The sequence below is a fragment of the Oncorhynchus masou genome, chromosome 24, assembly GCF_036934945.1.
Source record: "Oncorhynchus masou masou isolate Uvic2021 chromosome 24, UVic_Omas_1.1, whole genome shotgun sequence".
In the NCBI taxonomy this organism is placed as follows: Eukaryota; Metazoa; Chordata; class Actinopteri; order Salmoniformes; family Salmonidae; genus Oncorhynchus; species Oncorhynchus masou.
In genome coordinates, this window is record NC_088235.1 from 1,716,564 (window position 1) to 1,736,524 (window position 19,961).

Here is a 19,961-nt window from a genome sequence, read left to right on the forward strand (position 1 = left end):
TTAGTAGGGGTCATAGCCCAGTGATGATATTGCAGAACAGAACAGCCCCAGTCAGTTAGTAGGGGTCGTAGCCCAGTGATGATATTACAGAACAGCCCCAGTCAGTTAGTAGGGGTCGTAGCCCAGTGATGATATTACAGAACAGAACAGCCCCAGTCAGTTAGTAGGGGTCATAGCCCAGTGATGATATTACAGAACAGCCCCAGTCAGTTAGTAGGGGTCATAGCCCAGTGATGATATTGCAGAACAGAACAGCCCCAGTCAGTTAGTAGGGGTCGTAGCCCAGTGATGATATTACAGAACAGAACAGCCCCAGTCAGTTAGTAGGGGTCGTAGCCCAGTGATGATATTACAGAACATCCCCAGTCAGTTAGTAGGGGTCATAGCCCAGTGATGATATTACAGAACAGCCCCAGTCAGTTAGTAGGGGTCGTAGCCCAGTGATGATATTACAGAACAGAACAGCCCCAGTCAGTTAGTAGGGGTCGTAGCCCAGTGATGATATTACAGAACAGCCCCAGTCAGTCAGTAGGGGTCATAGCCCAGTGATGATAATGCAGAACAGAACAGCCCCAGTCAGTTAGTAGGGGTTGTAGCCCAGTGATGATATTACAGAACAGCCCCAGTCAGTTAGTAGGGGTCATAGCCCAGTGATGATATTACAGAACAGCCCCAGTCAGTTAGTAGGGGTCATAGCCCAGTGATATTACAGAACAGCCCCAGTCAGTTAGTAGGGGTCATAGCCCAGTGATATTACAGAACAGCCCCAGTCAGTTAGGAGGGGTCATAGCCCAGTCGTGATATTACAGAACAGAACAGTCCCAGTCAGTTAGTAGGGGTCGTAGCCCAGTGATGATATTACAGAACAGCCCCAGTCAGTTAGTAGGGGTCGTAGCCCAGTGATGATATTACAGAACAGCCCCAGTCAGTTAGTAGGGGTCATAGCCCAGTGATGATATTACAGAACAGCCCCAGTCAGTTAGTAGGGGTCATAGCCCAGTGATGATATTACAGAACAGCCCCAGTCAGTTAGTAGGGGTCATAGCCCAGTGATGATATTACAGAAAAGAACAGTCCCAGTCAGTTAGTAGGGGTCATAGCCCAATGATGATATTACAGAACAGCCCCAGTCAGTTAGTAGGGGTCGTAGCCCAGTGATGATATTACAGAACAGTCCCAGTCAGTTAGTAGGGGTCATAGCCCAGTGATGATATTACAGAACAGTCCCAGTCAGTTAGTAGGGGTCGTAGCCCAGTGATGATATTACAGAACAGTCCCAGTCAGTTAGTAGGGGTCATAGCCCAGTGATGATATTACAGAACAGTCCCAGTCAGTTAGTAGGGGTCGTAGCCCAGTGATGATATTACAGAACAGTCCCAGTCAGTTAGTAGGGGTCATAGCCCAATGATGATATTACAGAACAGCCCCAGTCAGTTAGTAGGGGTCATAGCCCAGTGATGATATTACAGAACAGCCCCAGTCAGTTAGTAGGGGTCATAGCCCAGTGATGATATTACAGAACAGCCCCAGTCAGTTAGTAGGGGTCGTAGCCCAGTGATGATATTACAGAACAGCCCCAGTCAGTTAGTAGGGGTGTAGCCCAGTGATGATATTACAGAACAGCCCCAGTCAGTTAGTAGGGGTCGTAGCCCAGTGATGATATTACAGAACAGCCCCAGTCAGTTAGTAGGGGTCTTAGCCCAGTGATGATATTACAGAACAGCCCCAGTCAGTTAGTAGGGGTCGTAGCCCAGTGATGGTATTACAGAACAGAACAGCCCCAGTCAGTTAGTAAGGGGTCGTAGCCCAGTGATATTACAGAACAGCCCCAGTCAGTTAGTAGGGGTCGTAGCCCAGTGATATTACAGAACAGCCCCAGTCAGTTAGTAGGGGTCGTAGCCCAGTGATATAACAGAACAGCCCCAGTCAGTTAGTAGGGGTCATAGCCCAGTGATGATATTACAGAACAGCCCCAGTCAGTTAGTAGGGGTCATAGCCCAGTGATGATATTACAGAACAGCCCCAGTCAGTTAGTAGGGGTCGTAGCCCAGTGATGATATTATAGAACAGCCCCAGTCAGTTAGTAGGGGTCATAGCCCAGTGATGATATTACAGAACAGTCCCAGTCAGTTAGGAGGGGTCATAGCCCAGTGATGATATTACAGAACAGCCCCAGTCAGTTAGTAGGGGTCGTAGCCCAGTGATGATATTATAGAACAGCCCCAGTCAGTTAGTAGGGGTCATAGCCCAGTGATGATATTACAGAACAGTCCCAGTCAGTTAGGAGGGGTCGTAGCCCAGTGATGATATTACAGAACAGCCCCAGTCAGTTAGTAGGGGTCTTAGCCCAGTGATGATATTACAGAACAGCCCCAGTCAGTTAGTAGGGGTCGTAGCCCAGTGATATTACAGAACAGCCCCAGTCAGTTAGTAGGGGTCGTAGCCCAGTGATATTACAGAACAGCCCCAGTCAGTTAGTAGGGGTCGTAGCCCAGTGATATAACAGAACAGCCCCAGTCAGTTAGTAGGGGTCATAGCCCAGTGATGATATTACAGAACAGCCCCAGTCAGTTAGTAGGGGTCATAGCCCAGTGATGATATTACAGAACAGCCCCAGTCAGTTAGTAGGGGTCATAGCCCAGTGATGATATTACAGAACAGCCCCAGTCAGTTAGTAGGGGTCGTAGCCCAGTGATGATATTACAGAACAGCCCCAGTCAGTTAGTAGGGGTCGTAGCCCAGTGATGATATTACAGAACAGCCCCAGTCAGTTAGTAGGGGTCGTAGCCCAGTGATGATATTATAGAACAGCCCCAGTCAGTTAGTAGGGGTCATAGCCCAGTGATGATATTACAGAACAGCCCCAGTCAGTTAGTAGGGGTCGTAGCCCAGTGATGATATTATAGAACAGCCCCAGTCAGTTAGTAGGGGTCATAGCCCAGTGATGATATTACAGAACAGTCCCAGTCAGTTAGGAGGGGTCGTAGCCCAGTGATGATATTACAGAACAGCCCCAGTCAGTTAGTAGGGGTCATAGCCCAGTGATGATATTACAGAACAGCCCCAGTCAGTTAGTAGGGGTCGTAGCCCAGTGATGATATTACAGAACAGTCCCAGTCAGTTAGTAGGGGTCTTAGCCCAGTGATGATATTACAGAACAGCCCCAGTCAGTTAGTAGGGGTCGTAGCCCAGTGATGATATTACAGAACAGCCCCAGTCAGTTAGTAGGGGTCGTAGCCCAGTGATGATATTACAGAACAGAACAGCCCCAGTCAGTTAGTAGGGGTCGTAGCCCAGTGATGATATTACAGAACAGAACAGCCCCAGTCAGTTAGTAGGGGTCGTAGCCCAGTGATGATATTACAGAACAGCCCCAGTCAGTTAGTAGGGGTCGTAGCCCAGTGATATTACAGAACAGCCCCAGTCAGTTAGTAGGGGTCGTAGCCCAGTGATGATATTACAGAACAGCCCCAGTCAGTTAGTAGGGGTCGTAGCCCAGTGATGATATTACAGAACAGAACAGCCCCAGTCAGTTAGTAGGGGTCGTAGCCCAGTGATGATATTACAGAACAGCCCCAGTCAGTTAGTAGGGGTCGTAGCCCAGTGATGATATTACAGAACAGAACAGCCCCAGTCAGTTAGTAGGGGTCGTAGCCCAGTGATGATATTACAGAACAGCCCCAGTCAGTTAGTAGGGGTCGTAGCCCAGTGATGATATTACAGAACAGCCCCAGTCAGTTAGTAGGGTCGTAGCCCAGTGATGATATTACAGAACAGCCCCAGTCAGTTAGTAGGGTCGTAGCCCAGTGATGATATTACAGAACAGCCCCAGTCAGTTAGTAGGGGTCGTAGCCCAGTGATGATATTACAGAACAGCCCCAGTCAGTTAGTAGGGGTCATAGCCCAGTGATGATATTACAGAACAGCCCCAGTCAGTTAGTAGGGGTCGTAGCCCAATGATGATATTACAGAACAGCCCCAGTCAGTTAGTAGGGGTCATAGCCCAGTGATGATATTACAGAACAGAACAGTCCCAGTCAGTTAGTAGGGGTCGTAGCCCAGTGATGGTATTACAGAACAGCCCCAGTCAGTTAGTAGGGTCATAGCCCAGTGATGATATTACAGAACAGCCCCAGTCAGTTAGTAGGGGTCATAGCCCAGTGATGATATTACAGAACAGCCCCAGTCAGTTAGTAGGGTCATAGCCCAGTGATGATATTACAGAACAGAACAGCCCCAGTCAGTTAGTAGGGGTCATAGCCCAGTGATATTACAGAACAGCCCCAGTCAGTTAGTAGGGGTCGTAGCCCAGTGATGATATTACAGAACAGCCCCAGTCAGTTAGTAGTGGTGTAAATCTCGCCACCATTGGACTGTGGATCAGTGGAAACTTGTTCTCTGGAGTGATGAATCATGTTTCACCATCTGGCTGTCTGATGGACGGATCTGAGTTTGGCGGATGCCAGGAGAACGTTACCTTCCCCAATGCACAGTGCCAACTGTAAAGGAGGAATAATTGTCTGGGGCTGTTTCTCATGGTTCAAGGCCCCTTAGTTCCAGTGAAGGGAAATATTAACACTACAGTATACAATGACATTCTAGATGATTCTGTGCTTCCAACTTTGTGGCAACCGTTTGGGGGGAAGGCCATTTCCTGTTTCACCATGACAATGCCCCCATGGACCCAAGTGAGGTCCAATCAGAAATGGTTTGTGGAGATCAGTGTGGAAGAACTTGACTGTCCTGCACAGTTTACACATAATTTAGGTCATGTAGTGGATGTTATAGCAATCTGTTGGTTGTTGTGGCCTCAGCTGTGGAATCCGTCCCCAGTGATTGGCTCCGTCCCCAGGCAGCCTGTCTCTCTCTCTCTCTCTCCAACACACCAGTCAGAATGTCAGTCAGCCCCCCTCGGACTCAGCACTTCTACCATGAGGACACGACCTAGGAGTCTGGTCAGAAGACCAAGTTAACCTTCTTCTGGTTTAGTTGTACTATGTCTAACTGATGTGGACACGTCTCCCCAGAGTACCCTGTCTAACTGATGTGGACATGTCTCCCCAGAGTACCCTGTCTAACTGATGTGGACATGTCTCCCCAGAGTACCCTGTCTAACTGATGTGGACATGTCTCCCCAGAGTACCCTGTCTAACTGATGTGGACATGTCTCCCCAGAGTACCCTGTCTAACTGATGTGGACATGTCTCCCCAGAGTACCCTGTCTAACTGATGTGGACATGTCTCCCCAGAGTACCCTGTCTAACTGATGTGGACATGTCTCCCCAGAGTACCCCGTCTAACTGATGTGGACATGTCTCCCCAGAGTACCCCGTCTAACTGATGTGGACATGTCTCCCCAGAGTACCCCGTCTAACTGATGTGGACATGTCTCCCCAGAGTACCCCGTCTAACTGATGTGGACATGTCTCCCCAGAGTACCCCGTCTAACTGATGTGGACATGTCTCCCCAGAGTACCCATGTCTAACTGATGTGGACATGTCTCCCAGAGTACCCGTCTAACTGATGTGGACATGTCTCCCCAGAGTACCCCGTCTAACTGATGTGGACATGTCTCCCCAGAGTACCCCGTCTAACTGATGTGGACATGTCTCCCCAGAGTACCCCGTCTAACTGATGTGGACATGTCTCCCCAGAGTACCCCGTCTAACTGATGTGGACATGTCTCCCCAGAGTACCCCGTCTAACTGATGTGGACATGTCTCCCCAGAGTACCCCGTCTAACTGATGTGGACATGTCTCCCCAGAGTACCCCGTCTAACTGATGTGGACATGTCTCCCCAGAGTACCCCGTCTAACTGATGTGGACATGTCTCCCCAGAGTACCCCGTCTAACTGATGTGGACATGTCTCCCCAGAGAACCCCGTCTAACTGATGTGGACATGTCTCCCCAGAGTACCCCGTCTAACTGATGTGGACATGTCTCCCCAGAGTACCCCGTCTAACTGATGTGGACATGTCTCCCCAGAGTACCCCGTCTAACTGATGTGGACATGTCTCCCCAGAGTACCCCGTCTAACTGATGTGGACATGTCTCCCCAGAGTACCCCGTCTAACTGATGTGGACATGTCTCCCCAGAGTACCCCGTCTAACTGATGTGGACATGTCTCCCCAGAGTACCCCGTCTAACTGATGTGGACATGTCTCCCCAGAGTACCCCGTCTAACTGATGTGGACATGTCTCCCCAGAGTACCCCGTCTAACTGATGTGGACATGTCTCCCCAGAGTACCCCGTCTAACTGATGTGGACATGTCTCCCCAGAGTACCCTGTCTAACTGATGTGGACATGTCTCCCCAGAGTACCCTGTCTAACTGATGTGGACATGTCTCCCCAGAGTACCCTGTCTATGATCAGGAGGACAGGACAGACGAGGAGGGGGAACAACTTTTCTCAGAGGACGAGGCCGTCACCCAGAGAGGTCTGAGGAGGTCCCAGAGTGTCAAGATCGTGCGCTCTAAAGCCCGCAAAGATGTAAGTCTGAATATAACACGCTGTAGAGATGTCTGTCTGAATATAACACGCTGTAGAGATGTCTGTCTGGCTATAACACACTGTAGAGATGTCTGTCTGAATAACTACATTGACAGGCCAGGCATACAGCCACTATGCTGTGATGATGTATTAGGCCAGGCATATAGCCACTATGCTGTGATGATGTATTAGGCCAGGCATATAGCCACTATGCTGTGATGATGTATTAGACCAGGCATATAGCCACTATGCTGTGATAATGTATTAGACCAGACACTATGCTGTGATAATGTATTAGACCAGGCATATAGCCACTATGCTGTGATCATGTATTAGACCAGGCATATAGCCACTATGCTGTGATCATGTATTAGACCAGGCATATAGCCACTATGCTGTGATAATGTATTAGACCAGGCATACAGCCACTATGCTGTGATAATGTATTAGACCAGGCATATAGCCACTATGCTGTGATGATGTATTAGGCCAGGCATATAGCCACTATGCTGTGATGATGTATTAGACCAGGCATATAGCCACTATGCTGTGATAATGTTTTAGGCCAGGCATATAGCCACTATGCTGTGATGATGTATTAGACCAGGCATATAGCCACTATGCTGTGATGATGTATTAGGCCAGGCATATAGCCACTATGCTGTGATAATGTATTAGACCAGGCATATAGCCACTATGCTGTGATAATGTATTAGACCAGGCATATAGCCACTATGCTGTGATAATGTATTCGACCAGGCATATAGCCACTATGCTGTGATGATGTATTAGACCAGACACTATGCTGTGATAATGTATTAGACCAGGCATACAGCCACTATGCTGTGATAATGTATTCGACCAGGCATATAGCCACTATGCTGTGATAATGTATTCGACCAGGCATATAGCCACTATGCTGTGATGATGTATTAGGCCAGGCATATAGCCACTATGCTGTGATAATGTATTAGACCAGGCATATAGCCACTATGCTGTGATAATGTATTAGACCAGGCATATAGCCACTATGCTGTGATAATGTATTAGACCAGGCATATAGCCACTATGCTGTGATAATGTATTAGACCAGGCATATAGCCACTATGCTGTGATAATGTATTAGACCAGGCATATAGCCACTATGCTGTGATCATGTATTAGACCAGGAATATAGCCACTATGCTGTGATCATGTATTAGACCAGGCATATAGCCACTATGCTGTGATAATGTTTTAGGCCAGGCATATAGCCACTATGCTGTGATGATGTATTAGACCAGGCATATAGCCACTATGCTGTGATGATGTATTAGACCAGGCATATAGCCACTATGCTGTGATAATGTATTAGACCAGGCATATAGCCACTATGCTGTGATAATGTATTAGACCAGGCATATAGCCACTATGCTGTGATAATGTATTCGACCAGGCATATAGCCACTATGCTGTGATGATGTATTAGACCAGACACTATGCTGTGATAATGTATTAGACCAGGCATACAGCCACTATGCTGTGATAATGTATTCGACCAGGCATATAGCCACTATGCTGTGATAATGTATTCGACCAGGCATATAGCCACTATGCTGTGATGATGTATTAGGCCAGGCATATAGCCACTATGCTGTGATAATGTATTAGACCAGGCATATAGCCACTATGCTGTGATAATGTATTAGACCAGGCATATAGCCACTATGCTGTGATAATGTATTAGACCAGGCATATAGCCACTATGCTGTGATAATGTATTAGACCAGGCATATAGCCACTATGCTGTGATGATGTATTAGACCAGGCATATAGCCACTATGATGTGATGATGTATTAGACCAGGCATATAGCCACTATGATGTGATAATGTATTAGGCCAGGCATATAGCCACTATGCTGTGATAATGTATTAGACCAGGCATATAGCCACTATGTGATAATGTATTAGGCCAGACATATAGCCACTATGCTGTGATAATGTATTCGACCAGGCATATAGCCACTAAATCAAATCAAATCAAATTTATTTATATAGCCCTTCGTACATCAGCTGATATCTCAAAGTGCTGTACAGAAACCCAGCCTAAAACCCCAAACAGCAAGCAATGCAGGTGTAGAAGCACTATGCTGTGATAATGTATTAGACCAGACACTATGCTGTGATAATGTATTAGACCAGGCATACAGCCACTGTGCTGTGATAATGTATTAGACCAGACAATATGCTGTGATGTTGTATTAGACCAGGCATATAGCCACCATGTTGTGATAATGTATGAGACCAGACAATATGCTGTGATAATGTATTAGACCAGGCATATAGCCACTATGCTGTGATGATGTATTAGACCAGGCATATAGCCACTATGCTGTGATAATGTATTAGATCAGACACTATGCTGTGATAATGTATTCAACCAGGCATATAGACACTATGCTGTGATAATGTATGAGACCAGACACTATGCTGTGATGATGTATGAGACCAGACACTATGCTGTGATAATATATTAGACCAGACACTATGCTGTGATAATGTATTAGACCAGGCATATAGCCACTATGCTGTGATGATGTATTAGACCAGGCATATAGACACTATAGTGTGATAATGTATTAGACCAGACAATATGCTGTGATAATGTATTAGACCAGACACTATGCTGCGATAATGTATTAGTGTCTATATGCCTGGTCTATGCTGTGATAATGTATTAGACCAGGCACTATGCTGTGATAATGTATTCGACCAGGCATATAGCCACTATGCTGTGATAATGTATTAGACCAGACACTATGCTGTGATAATGTATTAGACCAGGCACTATGCGGTGATCATGTATTCAACCAGGCATATAGCCACTATGCTGTGATAATGTATTAGATCAGACACTATGCTGTGATAATGTATTCGACCAGGCACTATGCTGTGATAATGTATTCGACCAGGCATATAGCCACTATGCTGTGATAATGTATTAGACCAGGCACTATGCTGTGATGATGTATTAGACCAGGCATATAGCCACTATGCTGTGATAATGTATTAGACCAGACACTATGCTGTGATAATGTATTAGACCAGACACTATGCTGTGATAATGTATTAGACCAGACAATATGCTGTGATAATGTATTAGACCAGGCATATAGCCACTATGCTGTGATAATGTATTCGACCAGGCATATAGCCACTATGCTGTGATGATGTATTAGACCAGACAATATGCTGTGATAATGTATTAGACCAGGCATATAGCCACTATGCTGTGATGATGTATTCGACCAGGCATACAGCCACTATGCTGTGATAATGTATTAGACCAGACACTATGCTGTGATGATGTATTCGACCAGGCATATAGCCACTATGCTGTGATAATGTATTAGACCAGGCATATAGCCACTATGCTGTGATAATGTATTCGACCAGGCATATAGCCACTATGCTGTGATGATGTATTAGACCAGACACTATGCTGTGATAATGTATTCGACCAGGCATATAGCCACTATACTGTGATAATGTATTCGACCAGGCATATAGCCACTATGCTGTGATAATGTATTAGACCAGGCATATAGCCACTATACTGTGATAATGTATTCGACCAGGCATATAGCCACTATGCTGTGATAATGTATTAGACCAGGCATATAGCCACTATGCTGTGATGATGTATTAGACCAGACACTATGCTGTGATGATGTATTAGACCAGGCATATAGCCACTATGCTGTGATGATGTATTAGACCAGACACTATTCTGTGATAATGTATTAGACCAGACACTATGCTGTGATAATGTATTAGGGCTACTGCCCAAACCACATTCCTCCAGAACTGTTTTTATTGGGTTAAAGTTACATTGAATGTTTAAATAAATCTGCGTTTTGCCACTGAAAGTGATCTGGACTGAGGAGAGACTGGTGACCACCTCTACAGTCTCTATACAAGGGTCTTATTCTTCAGCCTTTTCAAAGGGTCTGTTTCAGGGGGCTGTAATGCTTGTTATAGTATATTAACTAGGTCAGAGTTACACCAGTCTGTAATGCTTGTTATAGTATATTAACTAGGTCAGAGTTACACCAGTCTGGTCTGTTTCAGGAGGCTGTAATGCTTGTTATAGTATATTAACTAGGTCAGAGTTACACCAGTCTGGTCTGGTTCAGGAGGCTGTAATGCTTGTTATAGTATATTAACTAGGTCAGAGTTACACCAGTCTGTAATGCTTGTTATAGTATATTAACTAGGTCAGAGTTACACCAGTCTGGTCTGTTTCAGGAGGCTGTAATGCTTGTTATAGTATATTAACTAGGTCAGAGTTACACCAGTCTGTAATGCTTGTTATAGTATATTAACTAGGTCAGAGTTACACCAGTCTGGTCTGTTTCAGGAGGCTGTAATGCTTGTTATAGTATATTAACTAGGTCAGAGTTACACCAGTCTGATGGTCTGGTTCAGGGGGCTGTAATGCTTGTTATAGTATATTAACTAGGTCAGAGTTACACCAGTCTGATGGTCTGGTTCAGGGGGCTGTAATGCTTGTTATAGTATATTAACTAGGTCAGTTACACCAGTCTGTAATGCTTGTTATAGTATATTAACTAGGTCAGAGTTACACCAGTCTGGTCTGTTTCAGGGGGCTGTAATGCTTGTTATAGTATATTAACTAGGTCAGAGTTACACCAGTCTGTAATGCTTGTTATAGTATATTAACTAGGTCAGAGTTACACCAGTCTGATGGTCTGGTTCAGGGGGCTGTAATGCTTGTTATAGTATATTAACTAGGTCAGAGTTACACCAGTCTGATGGTCTGGTTCAGGGGGCTGTAATGCTTGTTATAGTATATTAACTAGGTCAGAGTTACACCAGTCTGTAATGCTTGTTATAGTATATTAACTAGGTCAGAGTTACACCAGTCTGTAATGCTTGTTATAGTATATTAACTAGGTCAGTTACACCAGTCTGATGGTCTGGTTCAGGGGGCTGTAATGCTTGTTATAATATATTAACTAGGTCAGAGTTACACCAGTCTGATGGTCTGGTTCAGGGGGCTGTAATGCTTGTTATAGTATATTAACTAGGTCAGAGTTACACCAGTCTGGTCTGTTTCAGGAGGCTGTAATGCTTGTTATAGTATATTAACTAGGTCAGAGTTACACCAGTCTGTAATGCTTGTTATAGTTTATTAACTAGGTCAGAGTTACACCAGTCTGATGGTCTGGTTCAGGAGGCTGTAATGCTTGTTATAGTATATTAACTAGGTCAGAGTTACACCAGTCTGTAATGCTTGTTATAGTATATTAACTAGGTCAGAGTTACACCAGTCTGGTCTGTTTCAGGGGGCTGTAATGCTTGTTATAGTATATTAACTAGGTCAGAGTTACACCAGTCTGGTCTGGTTCAGGAGGCTGTAATGCTTGTTATAGTATATTAACTAGGTCAGAGTTACACCAGTCTGATGGTCTGTTTCAGGGGGCTGTAATGCTTGTTATAGTATATTAACTAGGTCAGAGTTACACCAGTCTGGTCTGGTTCAGGAGGCTGTAATGCTTGTTATAGTATATTAACTAGGTCAGAGTTACACCAGTCTGTAATGCTTGTTATAGTATATTAACTAGGTCAGAGTTACACCAGTCTGTAATGCTTGTTATAGTATATTAACTAGGTCAGTTACACCAGTCTGTAATGCTTGTTATAGTATATTAACTAGGTCAGAGTTACACCAGTCTGTAATGCTTGTTATAGTATATTAACTAGGTCAGTTACACCAGTCTGTAATGCTTGTTATAGTATATTAACTAGGTCAGAGTTACACCAGTCTGATGGTCTGGTTCAGGGGGCTGTAATGCTTGTTATAGTATATTAACTAGGTCAGAGTTACACCAGTCTGGTCTGTTTCAGGGGGCTGTAATGCTTGTTATAGTATATTAACTAGGTCAGAGTTACACCAGTCTGGTCTGGTTCAGGAGGCTGTAATGCTTGTTATAGTATATTAACTAGGTCAGAGTTACACCAGTCTGGTCTGGTTCAGGAGGCTGTAATGCTTGTTATAGTATATTAACTAGGTCAGAGTTACACCAGTCTGTAATGCTTGTTATAGTATATTAACTAGGTCAGAGTTACACCAGTCTGGTCTGGTTCAGGAGGCTGTAATGCTTGTTATAGTATATTAACTAGGTCAGAGTTACACCAGTCTGTAATGCTTGTTATAGTATATTAACTAGGTCAGAGTTACACCAGTCTGGTCTGGTTCAGGAGGCTGTAATGCTTGTTATAGTATATTAACTAGGTCAGAGTTACACCAGTCTGTAATGCTTGTTATAGTATAGTAACTAGGTCAGAGTTACACCAGTCTGATGATGATGATAAATACATCGTTGTCTCATCCGTTCTGTCCAACAGGCCCGTTATGGATCTCTGAAGATCAAAGGGAAGCGGAGGCCGGTTCTGACTGCTGCGACCTACAGTGCCATGTAATGTCCAGGAGACGTGACTGCTGGCTGGTGCCATGGATGGGTTTCCTTCTGTAGTGCTCTACTGTTGACCAGAGCACGGTGGGTCCTGGCTAAAAGTAGCCAACAGTAGTGCATTATGGCCAACAGTAGTGCATTATGGGCCCTGGCCAACAGTAGTGCACTAGAATGGGAATAGGCTTTTTGGGACGGACCAGGAAATCAGTCAACAATTCAGGAAGGACGACTGACGGCTCCAACATCCATATCAGTGACTCGCTACGGACATGTTTGGCCGTCCATTCTGTGGAGAACGATGCTGTGGAACTGTTCTCCTGGGCCTTTAAAACTGTCCTGGGGTCTAATGCTATTCACGCTGGGAGCGTCTGTCTTTTTAAAACTGTCCTGGGGTCTAATGCTATTCACGCTGGGAGCGTCTGTCTTTTAAAACTGTCCTGGGGTCTAATTCTATTCACACTGGGAGCGTCTGTCTTTTTAAAACTGTCCTGGGGTCTAATTCTATTCACGCTGGGAGCGTCTGTCTTTTTAAACTGTCCTGGGGTCTAATTCTATTCACGCTGGGAGCGTCTGTCTTTTTAAACTGTCCTGGGGTCTAATTCTATTCACGCTGGGAGCATCTGTCTTTTTAAAACTGTCCTGGGGTCTAATGCTATTCACGCTGGGAGCGTCTGTCTTTTAAAACTGTCCTGGGGTCTAATTCTATTCACACTGGGAGCGTCTGTCTTTTTAAAACTGTCCTGGGGTCTAATTCTATTCACGCTGGGAGCGTCTGTCTTTTTAAACTGTCCTGGGGTCTAATTCTATTCACGCTGGGAGCGTCTGTCTTTTTAAACTGTCCTGGGGTCTAATGCTATTCACGCTGGGAGCGTCTGTCTTTTTAAACTGTCCTGGGGTCTAATGCTATTCACGCTGGGAGCGTCTGTCTTTTTAAAACTGTCCTGGGGTCTAATTCTATTCACACTGGGAGCGTCTGTCTTTTTAAACTGTCCTGGGGTCTAATTCTATTCACGCTGGGAGCGTCTGTCTTTTTAAACTGTCCTGGGGTCTAATTCTATTCACGCTGGGAGCGTCTGTCTTTTTAAAACTGTCCTGGGGTCTAATTCTATTCACGCTGGGAGCATCTGTCTTTTTTTTAAATGAACCATCAACTCACTATATTTATTCCGTTATTGTGACTGTGTGTGTCTGTAAAACATCGTACAGCGGTAGCTGTACAGAAAGAATCTTAAAGGTTTCCTGTCTTTTAGTCACAAGTCTTTTTGTTGCATGGGTCTTATTTTCTGGGGTGGTCGTTTTAATGTTCGGATGTGGACTTTTTAGGATCTTGGCTTTATTTTGTTGAGGGGTTATATAATTCATTTATCTTCAATTTGTCATATATGCTGCCCTGTATTTTGAGTTTAGCCTATTTAAATAGTAGAATACATTTATAATAGTGATCATTCTGGCACACTTAAAAAGATTGTTACCAAGTAACAGCTGACCAAAAGTGTCCCTTAATCCTTCCGGAGGAATAAACCAATGATGAGAGAAAGGGAACAGAGAAGCCTGTTAGATGTGTCCCAAATGGCATCATTCCCTATACAGGGCACTACCCAATGGGCCCTGCTCTAAAGTAGTGCACTACGTAGGGAATAGGGTGCCATTAGGGATGCAAACCCAATGTTGATGTATGTTTGAATGACTGTATTTCCTGTTTTAGATTTTGGAACAAAGCTTTTTTTTTTCTCATAACCAATGTTTTTTGCACCCTCTCTTCCAAAACGATGTCCTTTTGTAAGGCTTTGATGTCATCTGTTTCAGAATGTGTCCTGCTGCATTCTGGGATGCTTTTAACCATGTGATGAAATCTATTTAATACCAAAGCTTTATCTACTAAACCAGTGACCTCGGTCTGATTCGTGTGGGAATGTATCATAGAGGTGTTGTAAATAAATTTATACATTCAAAAATGTCTGCATGATCATGTGGTTTTCAACAAAATAATGGCAACAAGTGGAATATAATACATTACTACCAATCAACAGCTGATAGGGATTCCTCTGATGGTACTTCTAGTCGTCACATTTCATTTGTCACCTGCAGATTATAACCGATGTAGACCTTAGTGACATTCTGACTGACAAGCTCTTTCCCAACGACACAGAGTCATGACCCTGAATGATGACGGCCATTCTAAGGTCAGACCACAATCACAGAAAACCCTCCCGGCCTCATCTGTCGGGAGAGACGGTCGGTGTATCACCCAGCCTAGATGTGTGTCCCAAATGGAGCCCTATGGGATAAAAGTAGTGCGCTATATAGGTAATAAGGTTCCATTTGGGACTCAGGCTGGGGCCTGGCTGAGGACACAGGCTGGGGCCTGGCTGAGGACACAGGCTGGGGCCTGGCTGAGGACACAGGCTGGGGCCTGGCTGAGGCCTAGATGAGGATTCAGGCCTGCTCTGGCCACAAAAAGTCTGGAGGTGGGGGGATGTCTGTATTACAGACAACCTATCTGGGAATCATTATTTAAATTCATATTTTTTATTTTACCTTTATTTAACTAGGCAAGTCAGTTAAGAACAAATTCTTATTTTCAATGACGGCCTAGGAAGTGGGTTAACTGCCTGTTCAGGGGCAGAACGACAGATTTGTATCTTGTCAGCTCGGGGGTTTGAACTTGCAACCTTCCGGTTACTAGCCCAATGCTCTTAATTAACAAGCACATAGACCATCCAGCCTTAGGGTGTATCTGCTTACTATATTGAGCCCCCATACTCTGCTGGCAGACCGCGGTCCGGAACCAGAACGGAGCCAACTTGGTCGGGCTTCGACCCCTGGTATCATACAAACACAACACATAGTGGAATGTGGAGAATTACAGGAAATTTGTTTTAAAACGGCAAAATGTTCTCTCTGCAAACAGGAAGGGTGTAAATAGTTTGAACATGTTTGGGGTCGAATAGGTTGTGAGGTGTGGGTTTGTTACTACGCCGATAAATAACGATATCCATCCGAACCTTTGCCACCTAGGACATTTCCCCTCCTCACCTCAATGGCCCCCCCCCCATATAATATTTATATATTATTATTATTATACTTGTATTGTGTGTGAATATTCCTTTGTCATCCTGTTGTTGTTATTACCGGGAGGTAAGTACCCTTCTCTGGCCAGTTCTCTTCAAGGCATTCACAATGGATTTAATTTCCCCCAGTTCTAATCGCCTCCACCAGGGGTCGCTGTGGAACATTCAAATCAGAAAAAAGAGAGGACTTTGGTATTCAATGCAACGAATTTTGGGATTCCACATTTCCCATAGTACACCAACTTGACCAGAAACACATTTAACATGGTTTGAATAAAACAGAGTCAAATTGTTAAAACATGACATGGTGCAGCTAACTATATTTATATTGATTATAGCAACATCCTTCCATGAGTTAACCTTCACTAAATCAGTTCATTCAGAGGAACAGTCAATGATTTATTAAATATTGTTGATTACTAAAACACACCCACCACGTGTTTAGAGTGCTGAACTATGAGGGATGAATTTGTAAGTCGCTCTGGATAAGAGCGTCTGCTAAATTACTTAAATGTAATGTAAATGGATGATGTACGATCAACAACACAACAATTAGTAAAGAAGAGGTTCATTGACAGTGTTATTCACAGCAGTGTGATGAGTGTTGACATGATGAAGAGCAGTGTGATGAGATGATGAAGAGCAGTGTTTGGGGGAGGAAGGGATGGGGGATGGTGGATGAAGGATGGTGGGTGAAGGGATGGGGGGGTGGTGGATGAAGGGATGGGGGAAAGGAGTGATGGGATGAAGGGATGGGAGATGAAGGATGACGGGATGGTGGGTGAAGGATGAAGGGATGGTGGATGAAGGGATGAAGTGAAGGGATGGGGATGGAGGATGAAGTGAAGGGATGGGGGATGAAGGGATGGAGGGATGAAGTGAAGGGAGGATGAAGGGATGGTGGGATGAAGGTATGGGGATGAAGGATGAAGGGATGGGGGAAAGGAGGGATGGGAGATGAAGGATGAAGGGATGAAGTGGAGGGATGAAGTGAAGGGGGATGAAGGGATGAAGTGGAGGGATGGGGGGATGAAGTGAAGGGATGGGGGATGAAGGGATGTGGATGGGGGATGGTGGATGAAGGTATGGGGGATGAAGGGATAAAGTGAATGGATGGGGGATGGAAGATGAAGGGATGAAGAAATGGAGGATGAAGGGATGGGGTGAAGGGATGATGGATGAAGGTATGAAGGAATGAGGGATGAAGAGATGGGGGTGTAGGGATGGGGGATGAAAGAGGGGCTGAGCCAGAGAGACAGGGTAGAGAACCAGAGGGCTGAGGGGCTGAGACAGAGAGACAGGGTAGAGAACCAGAGGGCTGAGGGGCTGAGACAGAGAGACAGGGTAGAGAACCAGAGGGCTGAGGGGCTGAGACAGGGTAGAGAACCAGAGGGCTGAGGGGCTGAGACAGGGTAGAGAACCAGAGGGCTGAGGGGCTGAGACAGAGAGACAGGGTAGAGAACCAGAGGGCTGAGGGGCTGAGACAGGGTAGAGAACCAGAGGGCTGAGGGGCTGAGACAGAGAAACAGGATAGAGAACCAGAGGGCTGAGGGGCTGAGACAGGGTAGAGAACCAGAGGGCTGAGGGGCTGAGACAGGGTAGAGAACCAGAGGGCTGAGGGGCTGAGACAGGATAGAGAACCAGGATAGAGAACCAGAGGGCTGAGGGGCTGAGACAGGATAGAGAACCAGAGGGCTGAGGGCCTGAGCCAGGATAGAGAACCAGAGGGCTGAGGGGCTGAGACAGGGTAGAGAACCAGAGGGCTGAGGGGCTGAGACAGGGTAGAGAACCAGAGGGCTGAGGGCCTGAGCCAGATAGACAGGATAGAGAACCAGAGGGCTGAGGGGCTGAGACAGGGTAGAGAACCAGAGGGCTGAGGGGCTGAGACAGGGTAGAGAACCAGAGGGCTGTGGGGCTGAGACAGGGTAGAGAACCAGAGGGCTGAGGGCCTGAGCCAGATAGACAGGATAGAGAACCAGAGGGCTGAGACAGGGTAGAGAACCAGAGGGCTGAGGGGCTGAGACAGGGTAGAGAACCAGAGGGCTGAGGGGCTGAGACAGGGTAGAGAACCAGAGGGCTGTGGGGCTGAGACAGGGTAGAGAACCAGAGGGCTGAGGGCCTGAGCCAGATAGACAGGATAGAGAACCAGAGGGCTGAGGGGCTGAGACAGGGTAGAGAACCAGAGGGCTGAGGGGCTGAGACAGGGTAGAGAACCAGAGGGCTGAGGGGCTGAGACAGGATAGAGAACCAGAGGGCTGAGGGGCTGAGCCAGAGAGACAGGATAGAGAACCAGAGGGCTGAGGGCCTGAGACAGGGTATAGAACCAGAGGGCTGAGGGGCTGAGACAGGGTAGAGAACCAGAGGGCTGAGGGGCTGAGACAGAGAAACAGGATAGAGAACCAGAGGGCTGAGGGGCTGAGACAGGGTAGAAAACCAGAGGGCTGAGGGGCTGAGACAGAGAAACAGGATAGAGAACCAGAGGGCTGAGGGGCTGAGACAGGGTAGAGAACCAGAGGGCTGAGGGGCTGAGACAGGATAGAGAACCAGGATAGAGAACCAGAGGGCTGAGGGGCTGAGACAGGATAGAGAACCAGAGGGCTGAGGGCCTGAGCCAGAGAGACAGGATAGAGAACCAGAGGGCTGAGGGGCTGAGACAGGGTAGAGAACCAGAGGGCTGAGGGGCTGAGACAGGATAGAGAACCAGAGGGCTGAGGGGCTGAGCCAGAGAGACAGGATAGAGAACCAGAGGGCTGAGGGGCTGAGACAGGGTAGAGAACCAGAGGGCTGAGGGGCTGAGACAGGGTAGAGAACCAGAGGGCTGAGGGCCTGAGCCAGAGAGACAGGATAGAGAACCAGAGGGCTGAGGGGCTGAGACAGGGTAGAGAACCAGAGGGCTGAGGGGCTGAGACAGGGTAGAGAACCAGAGGGCTGAGGGGCTGAGACAGGGTAGAGAACCAGAGGGCTGAGGGGCTGAGACAGGGTAGAGAACCAGAGGGCTGAGGGGCTGAGACAGGGTAGAGAACCAGAGGGCTGAGGGGCTGAGACAGGGTAGAGAACCAGAGGGCTGAGGGGCTGAAACAGGGTAGAGAACCAGAGGGCTGAGGGGCTGAGACAGGGTAGAGAACCAGAGGGCTGAGGGGCTGAAACAGGATAGAAAACCAGAGGGCTGAGGGGCTGAGACAGAGAAACAGGATAGAGAACCAGAGGGCTGAGGGGCTGAGACAGGATAGAGAACCAGGATAGAGAACCAGAGGGCTGAGGGGCTGAGACAGGATAGAGAACCAGAGGGCTGAGGGCCTGAGCCAGAGAGACAGGATAGAGAACCAGAGGGCTGAGGGGCTGAGACAGGGTAGAGAACCAGAGGGCTGAGGGGCTGAGACAGGATAGAGAACCAGAGGGCTGAGGGGCTGAGCCAGAGAGACAGGATAGAGAACCAGAGGGCTGAGGGGCTGAGACAGGGTAGAGAACCAGAGGGCTGAGGGGCTGAGACAGGATAGAGAACCAGAGGGCTGAGGGGCTGAGACAGGATAGAGAACCAGAGGGCTGAGGGGCTGAGCCAGATAGACAGGATAGAGAACCAGAGGGCTGAGGGGCTGAGACAGGGTAGAGAACCAGAGGGCTGAGGGCCTGAGCCAGATAGACAGGATAGAGAACCAGAGGGCTGAGGGGCTGAGCCAGATAGACAGGATAGAGAACCAGAGGGCTGAGAGGGCTGAGGGGCTGAGACAGGATAGAGAACCAGAGGGCTGAGGGGCTGAGCCAGATAGACAGGATAGAGAACCAGAGGGCTGAGGGGCTGAGCCAGAGAGACAGGATAGAGAACCAGAGGGCTGAGGGGCTGAGACAGGGTAGAGAACCAGAGGGCTGAGGGGCTGAGACAGGGTAGAGAACCAGAGGGATGAGGGGCTGAGACAG

General features: G+C 46.8%; 1 protein-coding gene across 1 annotated transcript in view; it reads left to right on the forward strand.

The window, feature by feature from the left end:
- LOC135511793 (receptor expression-enhancing protein 3-like) overlaps positions 1–14,930 on the forward strand; it is a 62,356-nt gene extending 47,426 nt beyond the window's left edge. Inside the window, exons 7-8 of the mRNA XM_064933257.1 lie at positions 6,359–6,495; positions 12,908–14,930. Of these exons, the coding sequence (XP_064789329.1) occupies positions 6,359–6,495; positions 12,908–12,982 (212 nt within the window). The 3' untranslated portion in view covers positions 12,983–14,930. The remainder of the gene's footprint in view (positions 1–6,358; positions 6,496–12,907) is intronic.
- Positions 14,931–19,961: the final 5,031 nt, after the last annotated feature.